The 15,616-nt window shown below is 48.5% G+C and overlaps 1 protein-coding gene across 1 annotated transcript in view; it reads right to left on the bottom strand.

The window, feature by feature from the left end:
- FAM184B (family with sequence similarity 184 member B) overlaps positions 1 to 15,616 on the bottom strand; it is a gene marked incomplete at its 5' end in the record, with an annotated part of 65,812 nt that overhangs the window by 37,030 nt on the left and 13,166 nt on the right. Inside the window, one exon of the mRNA XM_079765006.1 lies at positions 31 to 783. Within this exon, the coding sequence (XP_079621132.1) occupies positions 31 to 783 (753 nt within the window). The remainder of the gene's footprint in view (positions 1 to 30; positions 784 to 15,616) is intronic.

Below are 15,616 nucleotides of genomic sequence, written 5' to 3'. Positions count from 1 at the left end.
TTGGGAAGGTGGGAAGGGATCTTGCTCTACCTGAATCCTTTCCTTCAGCTTCTGGGCGTACTTCTTCAGGTCACTGATCTTGCGGCCTCTGTGCTCCAGGTCCCCTTCCAGCTTCCTGACCTGGGCCTGCAGGGCCGACTCCTGCACCTGGAAGTTCTTGCGCAGGTCGGTCTCCTTCTCCTGCCACTGCCACAGGGCCTCGCTCACCGACTGCTGCATGGCCTGCCGGATGGCCTCGTTCTCCCGCTCGTAGGTGGCCTGCAGCTCCTCGGCCTTGCGGGCGTAGTCCTTGCTCAGCTGCTGGTTCTCCCCCCGCAGCCGCTCCACCTCCAGCAGCACCTCCCGCATCTCGGGCCCGGAGCCGGGCTCCGCCTGGGGGTCAGGGCCCTCCTGCGGGAGCCGGCCCCACGGGGGCGCCTCCTGGCTCACCAGGCGCCGCAGCCGCTTCTCGTAGTCGGCCTTGAGCTCCAGCATCTCCTTGGACAGGGAGAGCACCCGCTCGGCGTGCTCGGCCTCCGCGCGCAGCTCCCGCTCCTTGGTCTCCAGCCGGCACGAGGCCGACTGCGCCAGCGCCTCCTGCGTCAGCCGCCGCTGCAGCTCCAGGGCGCCCTCCAGCGCCCGCACGCGCTGCCGCAGCGCCTCCTCCTCCGCGCGGCCCTGCTCCTGCAGCAGCCGGGCCTCGGCGTCCGCCACCGCCTGGCGGAGCTCCGCCTGGTGGGCTTCCCGCAGCGCCTCCATGCCGGCCTCGGCCTCGTCCTGGCGGGTGTTCAGGGCGTAGATCACCTGCGGGAGGAGCCGCAGAGCCAGTCAGTGTGTGTGCGGGCGACCCCTAGAGTAGCACCTGAGAAGGGGGTGGGTGTGGAAGTGATTTATTAGAAATCGGGTCCAGCCCTAGCTCAGTGGACAGAGCGTGGGGCAGCGACTGAAGGGTCCCAGGTTGGATTCCGGTCAAGGGCATGCCCCGGTTTCAGGTGTAGGAGACAGCCAATCACAATCAATGATTCTCTCTCATCACTGATGTTTCTATCTCTTTTTCTCTCTCCCTTCCCCTCTGAAATCAATAACATATACACTGAGTGGCCAGATTATTATGATCTCTGAACGCATAATAATCTGGCCACTCAGTGTGTGTGTGTGTGTGTGTGTGTGTGTGTGTGTGTGTGTGTATTAGAGGCCCGGTGCATGAATTCGTGCATGGGTGGGGTCCGGCCAGCCTGGCCAGGGGGAGGGGACATGGGTGGTTGGCCGGCCTGCCTGCTGGTCGAACTCCTGGTCGAGGGGACAATTTGCATATTAGCCTTTTATTATATAGGATATACACTGAGTATATAAGGGAGCAGGGGCGTGGGACAGGGTGGAAGCAAGAAGGGGGTGATATAACAGAAAGGGTGTCCATGGCAGTGTTCCCTAGGGACTTCCCAGTGCTGTGGGAATCAGCGAGGGGTTCAAAGCTCTAATTTGTTCAGAAAGAACACTTTGGGGTGCAAAATACAGAACATAGAATTCAGCTATACATAGAAAGAATTCTACCCCAGGATCAAGGGGGGAATGCACCTCATACACCACAGTAGGTACTCATGCACAATAGGTACTCATACATATTAGGTACTCATTTCCCAGTAAGGTACTCAATCACAGTAGGTACTCATACACGATAGGTATTCATACACCTCATACACTACAGTAGGTACTCATATATAGAAGGTACTCATACACAGTAGGTAGACCTGCCACATGAACATCCAACTCATGTGTTTATAAAAAATCTTATATTGTTTATAAAAAATCTCCATTTGGATACATAACGTGCATCTCAAATTTAATTATGGATTTTTCCTTCAAAACCTGCTCTTCCTACAATATTCTCCATGGCAACTTCATGGCAACTCACTTCTTCCAGTTGCTTAGCTCAAATTTTAGAGGGGACCAATAAGCATGTGAAAAGATGCTCGGCACCACTCATCAATGGAACTACAGTGAGATACCACTTCACGTCCATTTGGATAGTTATTGTAAAAAAGTAATAAAATCAGCCTGATGAGGATGTGGAGAAATTAGAACCCTGTGCACTGCTGGTGGGAATGAGCAATGGTGCAGCTGCTGTGGAAGTGATATGATGAGTCCTCATAAAATTAACCACAGGATTGCCAGTAATCCAGCACCTCCACTTCTGGAATTTCAGTTCCCAAACAACTGAAAGAAGGGACTCGAATAGATATCTGTACACGCATGTTCACAGCATGATTCACACTAGCCAATAGGTGGGAACAACTCAAGTGTTCATCAACAGATGAACGGATAAACAAAATGTGATATGTACACACAATGGAATATTATCCAGCCTTTAAGAGAAAGAAATTCAGACACATGCCACTACACGGATGAACCTTGAAGACATCATACAAGTGAAATAAACCAGTTACAAATGGACAAATATCATGATTCCACTTATATGTCCCTACAGCAGTACCATTCACAGAAACAGAAAGGAGGATGGTGGTTGCCAGGGTCTGCAGGGAGGAGGGAATGGGGAGTTCATGTTTAATGGGTATAGTTTCCCTTTAAAGGTGAAAAAGTTCTAGAAATGGTGGTAATGGTTGCATAACAATGTGAATGTAACTAACGCCACAGAACTGTATGCTTAAAAATGGTACATTTTATGTAATTTTATCACAATAAAAAATGATCTAAAAATTTATTCAAGTCACCTGTCTCTCACACCCGACATCCACTCCATCAGCGTTCCACACTCCCCTTAATCTGGGCCATGAGCGCCTCTGACCCGGACCACAATGGCCTCTTCATCCTGTTTCTGTCTTGCCACCTCGAGTCCGCTTAAAGTCAGTCACCTTGTGTCCTGTCAAAACCTCCTGATGGCTGCCCAGTGCACTCAGGAACAGCCAGCGCCCTGGGCTGGGGGGTGGAAATGCCCGGGAAGGGCAAAGGTCACGTGGTTGCTGTCCCTTCCTTTATGGAAATGGCTCGGAACCGGGCCCACACGAGGCTGGGCTCCTGCAAGCAAATGGGCTTGGAATGGATTTCTAGATGGAGTCCAAGACGCTAATTAAAAGCTCACATCACCCATCAGAGAGCTGTTGCTAGGCGCCTGGCTGCACAAGGCATTGAGCTGTGAGGCATTAGCTTCTGAGTAATTGAAGCCCAACTGTCTCCCAAACCAATTTCGATGGAGATGTAGCTGGAAGGTAGGGGCTGTCTCTCCACAAGGCTCTTCACTAGAGCCCCTCCTCTTACTAGCCCAGGCGGACACTCACACAGACACAGGCCGGCCTGCCTTCCAGCGAGTTTCAGCAGCAGCTTCAGATGAGGGACCTGGAATGATCTCGAATGACTTGTTTCAGCTTTTGGAAGACCAAGACTAGCGATAGCTCCCTTGGTTAGCCAATCTGATCAATAGCTATGCATGTCGAAACCGGTTTGGCTCAGTGGCTAGAGCGTCGGCCTGCGGACTGAAGGGTCCCAGGTTCGATTCCGGTCAAGGGCATGTACCTTGGTTGCGGGCACACCCCCAGTGGGGGGTGTGCAGGAGGCAGCTGGTCGATGCTTCTCTCTCATCGATGTTTCTAACTATCTATCCCTCTCTCTTCCTCTCTGTAAAAAAATCAATAAAATATATTAAAAAAAAAAAAAAGCTATGCATGTGTGTTAGTGATACTTCTTCTGTGAATAAAACCAGTACAGAGGAATCTTAATGCCACTCACAGAAAATATTTTAACAGGGAAGTAACCCAGGTAGGAGCCGCAAAATCCGGGAAGGCAGGCCGGCCTGTGTCTGTGTGAGTGTTTGCCTGGGCCAGTAAGAGGAGGGGCTCTAAGGAAGAGCCTTGTGGTTGAACATCAACCTATGAACCCAGAGGTCACGGTTCAATTCCAGGTCAGGGCACATGCCGGGGTTACCATCTGGATCCTCAGTGGGGGGGCATGCAGGAGGCAGCTGATCAAGGATTCTCACTCATCATTGATGTTTCTATTTCTCTCTCCCTCTCTCTCTTCCTCTCTGAAATAATTTAAAAAAAAAATTGCATGAACTCAAAAGCAGAAATAGCCACTCCTCAAGTTTACCAGGCTGGCCTCCATGTTCTGGTCACACCAGACAGACAATTAAACAATAATTGGGTTTGCCCCAACAGTTGGCCACTGAGTTCCTTTATTATTATTATTATTATGCACCAAATTTGTGCAAGGGGCTTGGCCCTCACAGCCCAGGCTTCGGCCGAAGCTCGTCCGGAAGGACGTCTGGAAGGTTGTTCGGCTGTCTGGTCTAATTAGCATATTATGCTTTTATTATTATAGATGATTATTATTATGCCAGTTAATATCCCTCATCATTTATTTTGGGATGTGCTAGGCCCAGGAGAACAAATGACGAAGGAGCTCAGGGCTTCCAGCCCCTTCTATGGGCAGTCAGTGCAGGCAGGTCCTGCGGGTGGACGGGGTGTGCACTAGGCAGAGCGAGGAAGAGTTCTGGGAAGACCTGGACCGAGGTGTGCGGGGGAGCAAAGGATGCCATGAGAGAATTGGGAGAACTACTGATTTAAGCCTCAGAGAGCAGATCTCAGCATGCTAGTGTAGTTAATTTTAGGTGGTCAAATTAGAGGGGATTTTAATTGTTAAAATTTTTATTTTACTGTTTTGCATTTTCTAGCTTCCTACAAAATATGTATTACTTGTTAAATTAAGATGATCAAAGAAAAGGGAAATTATAAAATATTTTTTAAACCCCAAAATGATATGAACGATTTAACCATGAGACTTTTTTAATTTATTTATTTATTTTTATTTTTGATTAAGGTATTACATATGTGTTCTTATCCTCTCATTGCCCCTTCCCCCCCCCCACTCATGCCCTCATCCCCTGGTGTCTGTGTCCATTGGTTAGGCTTATATGCGTGCATACAAGTCCTTTGGTTAATCTCTCCCCCTCTCCGCCCTCCCCTACCTTCCCTCTGAGGTTTGATGGTCTGATCGATGCTTCTCTGTCACCATGAGACTTTTCTATATTTATTATTGTATTTGTTAAAAGGGAAACTTATTCGCATGAATAATAACTTCGAAGGCTTCTTCCTTAGATGCCTGTCATTGGCATTCTTTTAATAATCAAGGAGTAAATGTAAGGATGACAGCTATAAAAAATAAACCGTTCTCAACTCAATGTTTTATCTTCCCTCATTGCTCCTGATCTCAGTTCAGGTGCTCCGGCCCCAGAGAGAATGCTGAACTTGCAAAACCAGGGGCGCAGCGAATGCCACGCTCAGTCAACCTGCAGATGACGTTACAAGCAGCACAGATGCAAAGGCAGCAGGTGTCCATAGGACACAGACCCATGCAGGCTGCTGAACTCATCGTATTGTCAGAGGCACAGAGAGTCCCAGAGCACTGAATTCAGGATGAATTCGGAGCGCTGTATAAGGATGACTATTGTTATAGTTTCCAAAATCTGGGATACTCAGCAGCCACTTTGAAAAGGGCATAAATAGCCGTAGATGGTTTGGCTCAGTGGACAGAGCGTAGGCCTGCGGACCAAAGGGTCCTGGGTTCGATTCCAGTCAAGAGCATGTACCTTGGTTACAGGCTCCTCCCCAGCCCGGGCCCTGGTCAGGGCTCACGCAGGAGGCAACCAATCAATGTGTTTCTCTCACATCCATGTTTCTGTCTTTCCCTCTCTCTCCCACTCTCCCTAAAATCAATGGCAAAATATCCTCGGGTGATGATTAACAAAAAATCCTACATAATAAAAGGGCAATATGCAAATTGCATCACTCCGCTACGCCCACGATTGGGCCGGCTGGAGGCGCGGGGGGCGGGACTCAGGGTGGCCGATTGGCTGGCAGTAGGAGCGGGGGGGGGGGGGGGGCGGGGACTCGCGAGTCCCCGTTCCCCGCTCCTCCTGCAGGCCTAAACGGCTGGTGCTGCGGGCGGCAGAAGACGCCGGTGGCGGTGGTGGCCGATTGCGTGGCTGCCAGCACCAGTTTTCCGCCAGCACCAGTTTTCCTCTGGCCACCGCCCCCCATCGGAGTGCCTCCCGAGTCCCGCCCTCAGCCTTCAGGAGGCGCTTCGATCAGGGGTGGCCAGACGAAAACTGGTGCTGGCGGAAAACTGGTGCTGGCAGCCAGGTGAAGGAAAGTCTATTGCACGAAACTTCGTGCAACGGGCTTCTAGTAAATAAATAAAAGGACGTAACTAGACGATAATGATGGTGCTGACAGAGAGGATGATCCTGATAATACTGGTAATGGCAACTTCCTTGGAATTTACAAGATGCCAGGCACTAGGCTCACAGCTTAATACACCCTTTCTCATCTGATTCTCACAATAACCCCATAGCAGGTAAGTCTCATCATTGCCCAGTTTTACAGATTGGCAAACCAAGGCATGGAGTGGTTGGGTAATGTGACTGAGGTTATGGGGCTGGTTAGCAACTAAACCAGAACTCGTTTCCATGATCACTCTAGAGCCTGTGTTCTTAACCACCATGTAAACCATCGAAGGAAAACAGGAGTACCAAATAAGTAAAAGTAAATCCTAATGTTGTGATTGGTAGGATCTAGGCTAAGCTGATACAAAAGACTCCCCCAAGTACAGAGGGTTAAATAAGGTGGAATTTATTTTTCTCTTTCTCATAATAGTCTCACAGCTGGTGGTGGTCAGATGTGGGTGGGAGGCTCTGGTCTCTGATCACTCAGCTCTGCCACCTTCCACCTTCATCAGTCCTCAACCTGCAGGTTCTGTTCTCTGGGCCACTGTCATGTTTGTTGACTTTCCCATCAATAAGAAAGGGAGATAGAGGAGGTCCAAGGTAAGCAGCTTGTGCTTAGGCTGGGTATGAACTGGTGCATACATCACCCTTCTCACCTCCCATTGACCTGCACTTAATTCCATAGCTGCAAGGGAGGCTGGAAGATGCAGTCTCTGACTGGGCTGCCATTTGACCAGTGAAAGCATAGATGGTTCTATTACTAAAAAGAAAAAGGGAGACAGGCTGTTCCCCCCATTCCAGTGCCTTAAAAAGTTAAAGCTAGATCTTGCCGTTCACCCAATCTACACCAGCTGTGTGTGTGTGTGTGTGTGTGTGTGTGTGTGTGTGTGTGTGTGTGTGTTTAAAATATATTTTTATTGATTTCAGAGAGGAAAGAAGAGAGAGAGACAGAAACAACCATGATGAGAGAGAATCATTGATCAGCTACCTCCCACAAGTCCCCCACTGGGGATTGAGCTCACAACCTGGGCATGTGTCCCTGACCGGAATCAAACCTGGGACCTTTCAGTTTGCAGGCTGACGCTCTATCCACTGAGCCAAACCGGCTAGGGCTACACCAGCTGTGTTATGTGTAAATGAGGAAGCTGAGGCTCAGAGAGTTTAAGCAATATCCTTCATCTCCTCAGGGCAGAACTGAATCTAGAGCGTGTCCCCTGATTTCTAGTCCAATGTTCTTTTATTCTAAATTGAGTCTTCAGATTAAGTTGAAAAGGTTACCATCACATTTCTAACTCATGCCAGTAAAACGCAATGACCTTTAAAAAATGATACATGACTGTGACATTGCTCGAACGTTGAGCTGAGTTTCAAAAGGAGTCAAGAAATGTTGAAAAGGAAGATGAATATATTCACAGAATTTTAAGATTGTAAGCACAATATCACCAAGACCATATCTTCCTCATTTCATAAATAAGGCAACTTTGGCCCCAGGAGTCTACTGATTTCTACACGGTCACACAGCTTCTGCGAAAGAGCCACAATTGGGCCTTTATCTCTTCATTTTTGGCATTCCCTCCACTGAACCTCAAAGTCCCTCATGAGAAGGATAAAGGGCCTCAGAACACCCTACAATTGGAGCCCCTAAGACTCCCACGAAATCCCACTTCTATCTCCTTGGGCGTTAGCTACAGAATCTTTTGTCCTTTGAACTGGTTCATATTCAGAAACCAGCTAGTTTCAATTCAAGGAGATTCTTCCCTTCATCAAGTACCATGCTAGGGGCAGAGGGATGCGGAGATACAAAAGCCCTGGTCCTTGCCCTGGGAGCTTACAATTTAGTGGCAAATACATAAAAACAACCATGAAGAGGAGTGAAATGACATAGTGCCCAGATCTTGCATGGTGGCTACTGTATTTATTTTCCCAGGAAACACTAATCCATACACCATCATTGATGGACTCTCTGTCCACAGGGTAAGTAGGTATTCTTGGCTGGGCTGGTGATAGAACCCCAACCAAAGTGATTGACACCTGATGGCTATATGATCCAAGCCAAGCCAAGCAGAGTCCTCCCTGGGACTTTATTTATTCAGTTTGGAGAGAATCTCTCTAGCTGATTGGGTCTGAAGGTGGGAAGGATGTGAATTCAGAGTGACCTGTCATCTTCTTTTCTATAATATGGTAAAAGCCAATTAATAGGAAAGAATGAATGACTCTGCTATACAGACCAATGCAGAGAGATGAGTGGGAGAAAGAGTTAAAGATATCTGTCTAAGAGCAAGAAATATCTAGGTCCTTGTGTATCATCCTTATCTCCACATCCTCATTATCACCACCACCACCATCAGCATCATCACCATCATCACATCCTTATTATCACCACCACCACCACCACCACCACCATCATCATCATCATCATCATCACCATCATCACATCCTCATTATCACCACCACCATCACCACCTTCATCAGCATCAGCATCATCATCATCTCCATCTTCATCATCATCACCATCATCACATCCTCATTATCACCACCACCAACACCTTCCTCCTCATCATCATTATCAGAATTAACATTTGTAGTGTTTGCTTTATGCCAGGAATGGTAATGGCTCACAGCACTGCCTGGGGGGCTCCCCACTGCCCACTGGATAACAGGGTGCTCCTTCAGCCCCACATTCAAGGCTCCACACAAGCCAGTATCAAATCCTGCCACCATCCTCTCAGACCCCAATGATGGCGACATTGGCTTACACGCTGACGCCTAAACAAACCCCACTTTCAGACCCTTCCACTTCCGCTCACACTTCTCCCTCTGTCTGCCCCCCCCCCCCCGCCCCCCATGCCATTCTCTCCCTGGTGAAATCCTCTTCAAGTTCCAGATCCAATGTCACCTGTTTTCCAAAGCTCCTCCCCGAGCGTTCATTCATTTACCGAGTCCCTCAGCACGCAGCTGGGCACCATGAATTAGCCCTCCTAACCTGAGGACAGGTCTCCTAACCAGCAGACAGGGACAGAGATGAGCATTCTCTTCTTGGTATTTCTTTCTTTTCCCAAAGAGGTTGGCGTAAATTTAGACCTCCTTCTCTGCCTCCCCATGTCCATTCCTCTTTGGAGCCTCCTGTGGCACCAGATCCTGTTCTGTGGCAGAGACCACTCATGCTGGAAAGGCAGTCTCATGCATGCAGTCTTTCCATCCCTGTTCGACGCCTAAGATAGGGCCTTGGGCCTGGAACACCTCCTTACCTAAAGACCAAGGGCCCACATAGCCTGGGCAGGGCTTCTCACCTGTGTAAACAGGTCTCTCCCGGTTTAGGTTTAGGATCCATGGGGGCTCGTTAGTTCTGCTGAAGCTGTGTGTCCATAGCCCTCAGGCATGCTCCCAGCTGTCAGTATTCCCGACTCCAGGAGGGAGGGAGGGAGGGATCCTCCCAGGCTGCACAATGGCCATGCTGGCAGCTGGAGCATTCGCTGGACTGGAGACCCACACACACTGTTGGAGCTGATCTTTCTCACTAAAGCATTGGCTGTCCGATGCAGTGCTTGATTGAGCTGTGTTTTCCTTGGCAACTCCAACCACAGGACTTTGTGGGTAGAAGTGTTTGGACTTCTACGCCTGGTAGCTGGCAGAGTGAGGATCTTCTTTTCTCCACAGAGTGGGAGTCCTCCCTGGCATTGGTAACCAGTGAACGGCATTCTGCTCCACAAGCTGCCTAGCCCTAGAAGCTCAACTTTTAGTTGATGTCCTGCTAATATACTCCATTTTCTAGAGTCTCTGGCAGCTGGTTGTGGCCACATGGCTGGGTTTCTACTTAAGAAAATCTTAGCAAGAGTATTCTGTGGGCCTCCAAGAGGCCTCCTTGGGTGGGAGGGATGGTGTACCCTTCTTCCCCCCACTTGTCCCAGCAGAGTGGAGAGTGGGTGCCATGGCCAGCAGTTCTCTTGGACCATGAGGTGACCTTGAGGAGGAAGCCTTGCAGCTGCCACAGCAGAGCAGAGAGATAGAAAAGCAGGAATCCTCCACCCGGTAACTGGGCACCTCTTACACGTAAGAGAGGAACGCACTTTCATTTGTTTGGGTTTTTCTGTTGTACGTGGCTGAGCCTGACGTGAGATAATAAAAAGTCCATGTTTTGTCTTGCTCACTTTTGTATCTCCTGTACCTTGCACGGTGTTTGGCACAACAGAGAACTGTCTGATCAGCCGTAAACCAATTGGGTATGTGTTTAATAGCCCACACCACAAAGACAATAGGAAATGGATATTATGCCTGAGTATATAAAGCATATGTAGGTATTTCTAGTTCAGGGAACATTTAGGGGGTAGCTAACTGTTCCACTGTGGCTCTTAGGACCCAGCTGGGCTGTTGTTCACACACTTCGCTTCTTGAGATAACACACACCTTGCTTTCCGGGGCGCCCTGCTGCCAGGCGGGCCTCAGTCAGGTCACACCAGATGGACAGGAGTGGTGGCAGGAAGCTGCCTGGGGGAGGTGAGGGAGTGGTTTCAGGATGATCCTTATTTAATTGTTACAGAAGATAACTGTCACCAGGAGCCAACCACCAGGCCCCTGGGTGCTTTGTAACACAGATAAAAAACCTGCGTTTTACATCATGTGTTTCTTTTCCAACAAAGTGGGCTCCACTGTTGACTCCGCATGCACAGCCGGCTGTGAAACCACGTTGTCCCCTGCCCTGCAGTTTTGCAGCTAGTGGGAACAAACAGCCAACTGACGGTTTTTCTTAAAAAATATATTTCCACCACCAATTTCTTTTAAGGAGAAATTGCTCTTAGGCAGTGAAATACACTGAGTGGCCAGATTATTACGATCTCTGAACCCATAACAATCTGGCCACTCAGTGTATATCCTATATAATAAAAGGCTAATGTGCAAATTGTCCCCTCAACCAGGAGTTCGACCAGCAGGCAGGCAGGCCAACTACCCATGTCCCCTCCCCCTGGCCAGGCTGGCCGGACCCCACCCATGCATGAATTTATGCATCAGGCCTCTAATATATATATATATATATATATATATATATATATATATATATATATATATATATATATATAATCTGGCCACTCAGTGTATATCTCTCCTTATGCATACATTCCCCTTTCATTCACCCATTTAGAGAATATTTGGAAGAGCCTACGATATGCCAGGCACAGTTCACGGTAGTGAGGGTACCAGCATGCTAAACACAGACCCAAATCCTTGTGCCCATGAAGCTTAGCATTCTGGTGAGTCAGACAATCCGCATGTGAAATAAGTAAAATAAACGATTTGTTAGGTAGTGATAAGTGCTAAATAAAAGAATAAAGCAAAGAAGGAATGTTTAGGGGGTGGAGTTAGCATTTTATATGGGGCACTGAAGGAAGGCTTCATGAAGAAATTAATGTGTGAATGAGGGCTGATGAAAATGAAAGAGTGAAGATGAGGCGTCCAAGGGAAGAGCACTCCAGGCAGAGGAGAAAGAGTCCTAGAGGTGTGTGTGTGTTGGGGGGAGGGGGGGAGGTGTCGGTTCCTGGATCATCAAGGAGGCCAGTGTGGCTGGGTCAGAGTGAGCACTGGGAGAGCAGCAGAAGTGAGAGAGGTGGGGCCAGGTCATGGAGGTCCCATAGATCATCGAAGAACTTCGGTTTTTACCTCTGGGAAATGGGAAGCTAATGCCGAGGGTCTTAATCCAGCATCTTGAAGGGTTCAGGAATCTGGAAAAGGGGCTGCTGTCAATTATTAAAAAGTCTAGAGATGAGCCGAAACCGGTTTGGCTCAGTGGATAGAGTGTCGGTCTGCGGACTGAAAGGTCCCAGGTTCGATTCCGGTCAAGGGCATGTACATTGGTTGCGGGCACATCCCCGGTAGGCAGCTGGTCGATGTTTCTCTCTCATCGATGTTTCTAGCTCTCTATCCCTCTCCCTTCCTCTCTGTAAAAAATCAATAAAATATATTTTTAAAAAAAGTCTAGAGATGAAACATAATTTTGGAAGGCATTTTGGGGAGCCAGAGAAGATTTAGCTAAAGGAACCAAATCCTCCTGGTCTCAGGACCCCTTGCTTTTTATTAACATAAACACAAATTGTCCTAAGGCAAAGTAGATATACAGATCAAAGGCAAGGTTTAGTATACAGAATCCATTGTCAGATTTGGGGAACTGCCTTCGGCTGTCCAGGTGTTTGGCCAGCAGGAGGCAATAACATGTAGATTGAAATGCCCTCAGCTGTCTGGCAGCAAGCAATCATTTATGCATCCTTTTCAGGTTTGGGGAAATGCCCTTAGCCATTTCCAACAGGCAATAATGTGTATTTTCCAGCCCTTGCTGAAGGCTCAAGGTCCACCAACCTTTTAATGAACTCCTTGCATTTATGTCCTGTTGGGATTAGCTTCCAGCAGGAGCCCTAGAGAACTCAGAGCAGGGCAACATGATCTGATCCCCATTTTCTAAAGATCACTCAGCTGCTGTGTTGAGAATGGGTCCACCTTCTACCAGCCATTTCCCACATTCTCCGTCTTCATTCCTTTGTGGATCTTTTCCCCAGGCCACTGCAGAGCCGAGAGCCATCTTGTGCTCCTTCTTGAGCTCCGCATCAAAATGCATTTTTGGACTGTGTATGCCTGGTGTCTCTGAAGCTGAGATGGCAGCCAAGCACCCCCTCTCTGAAGAGTGTAGGGTTGCCAATAATCACCTGGCATCTTATGAGCTGCACATCAGGGATGCTTATTCATCTATGGCCCGTTATCACATGGAAGACTCAGTAGGTCCGCTTTTTGCCACATTCTTTGAAAAGCAAGCTGAGGTGAAGAGGGGCCATGGAAGCAATTTCTAAGATACCTAAGAGGATGTGAGAGTAAAATCTGCCTTCTGGTGATTAAGAGGCCTGACAGAGGTAACCGGGGAACCGGTATTCAAGCTCTAGAGTCTGTCCTGGAGTTGGAGAACCAGCTAAGCAAGCTCCTGCTAGACCTGAAGACCACAGCTTCTGCCAACCAAGTACCTGGCTGAACAGAAGAATGAAATAAACCACCTGCAGTGCCAACTTGCATGTCAGAAGGAATTAGAAAAGCAGGCCCGGGAGGAGGAAGACCCGTTGAAAAAGCCTGCGGAAGTGTTAGGTAAATAGACCCAACACCTGAAGGCAGCAAAGCAAGTCTTCCCATTGCAGTAGGTCCCCAAATCAGCTACTTAAGAACTTTAATTGTCTCCATTTGACAGAAGACTGCTTTCCTTGGTTGGTGTGTGTACAAATAAATCCTTTTTTGCATTTAAAAAAATACACTTTTGGATTCTTCCATCATAGTCAGCAACAGATGGCATTGGGAACAGATTCATTTTTAAAAAAATATATTTTATTGATTTTTTACAGAGAAGAAGAGAGAGGGATAGAGAGTTAGAAACATCGATGAGAGAGAAATATCAGTCAGCTGCCTCTTGCACACCCCCTACTGGGTATGTGCCCGCAACCAAGGTACATGCCCTTGACTGAAATCGAACCTGGGACCCTTGAGTCCGCAGGCCGACGCTCTATCCACTGAGCCAAACCGGTTTCGGCATGGGAACAGATTCATACCCAAGAAAGCAGACTAGGTTGTGGACATTCTCTTTGTTATTCTGTCTCCCCACAACTATCCAACAGCTCTTCCTTCCCTTTTTCTTTTTCTTTTTTTTTAAAAAAGTATTTTGATTGATTTCAGAGAGAAAGGGAGAGGGAGAGAAATATAGAAACATCAATGATGAATGAGAATCATTGATTGGCTGCCTCCTGCACATCCACACCGGAGATCGAGCCCACAACCCGGGCATGTGCCCTGACCGGAAATCGAACCGTGACCTCCTGGTTCATAGGTCAATGCTCAACCACTGAGCCATGCCGGCCGGGCCTTCCTTCTTCGTTCTTAAGAGAACCCCAGTTATGTTCAAGCAGCTGCTCCCCCGCACAGTCTGGGAGACTCCGGGTAAGCTGACCCCATGCCCAGCTCCTCCAGCAATGGGTCTCCGTGGGCTTTGGCCATTTGATACAGAGCAAACACAACCCGAGACTCAGCTCTAACCTCCTCATATTTACTGAGGCTGTCGCCGGACAACTTGATAGGCTTCCTCAGGACACACGGGCCCTGCTCCAGGGGCTGGGACAGGAATGGCAAGTCTGGACGGACACACGCTGGCAGCCCGAGGAGGAAAGCTTTGCGAGATGAATGGCGCAGTGTCGCTGGCTCTTCCTGCTGGATTAACTTCTCCTTTAGAAGAAAGCTGACCCATTTTTCCAGCCCACGGCTCTAATGGGCTTTTTATTCAGAGGCTATCCTTCCCGCATAAAGACCTGCATTGTATTTAATGATAAGCCTTTTAATGGAATTTGCTATTTCTGGGTCTCTGGGAAAGTGCCGTTAACGAGCTTGCAAGAGCAAGGGATGGCAGAGGTTGGAGGGGCACGCTTCTCCAGGGCGGGCTACCCCGGCAGGAAAATGAACAAAACCCAGAAGCAGGTTCTTTTTTCACTTCTTGGAACTGGTTTGACTTAACTGCAATTGTGATGTGGACACACTTTCAAAGACAGATTGATCTCCCCACAGCAGGTCTCCTCACCTCACACTCCAGTTTCTTAACAGGCACTGGCCCACGGCAGGTTGTAGGGTGACCGATGGTAGCCTGCTCGGTTTGCCCAGTGTCTTGGCCCAGCTGTGCGCTCCGCTGATGACTTCACTCGGACTGGGGTACCGGGAGCATTTGTGGATGACAGCCCAGTAGGAGCATGCACGGAGGACGCTGGGGGAGGGGGTGTAGCATGAAGAGCGCTACATACCCTGCACCATACTCTTTCTTTCTGTCTTTTCAATATATTTTTATTGATTTCAGAGAGGAAGGGAGGGAGAGGTAGAAACATCAATGATGAGAGAGAAGCATTGATCAGCTGCTTCCTGGATGCCCCACAATGGGGATCAAGCCTGCAACCTGGGCATGAGCCCTGACCAGGAATCGAACCGTGACCTCCTGGTTCTTAGGTCTCCGCTCAACCACTGAGCCACGCTGGCCTTACTCTTTCTTTTATTGCTTGGAGCAATACAGCTCTGCCCCAAACCTAGCAAGACAGAAGCTTTCTGGTTAACCAGTGGTGCCCTCCTTCACAAAATACTTTGTTGCTCATCTTGTTACTTCACAAGGTCCTTCCAAGTGGCACCTCCATCTGGGAATGGCTCATGGAACCACATGGAGTACTTAAGGTGGGTTCTGCAATTTCGGCATCATCCCTGGGCATTTGCTGTGATGCACTGGCATCCAGCAATTTGTTAGCATCCTTATAGATGCAACTTTGCTGGCCCACCCAGCATTTAATATGGGTGGGCCAGCAAAGTTGCATCTATAAGGATTTAATATGTCTCCTAATGGCACCTCCCTGTTTC

Source organism: Cnephaeus nilssonii (assembly GCF_951640355.1).
Source record: "Cnephaeus nilssonii genome assembly, chromosome: 1".
Classification (NCBI taxonomy): Eukaryota; Metazoa; Chordata; class Mammalia; order Chiroptera; family Vespertilionidae; genus Cnephaeus; species Cnephaeus nilssonii.
The sequence above is the reverse complement of the archived record's forward strand: the minus strand, read 5'-3'. Positions and strand labels throughout refer to the sequence as shown.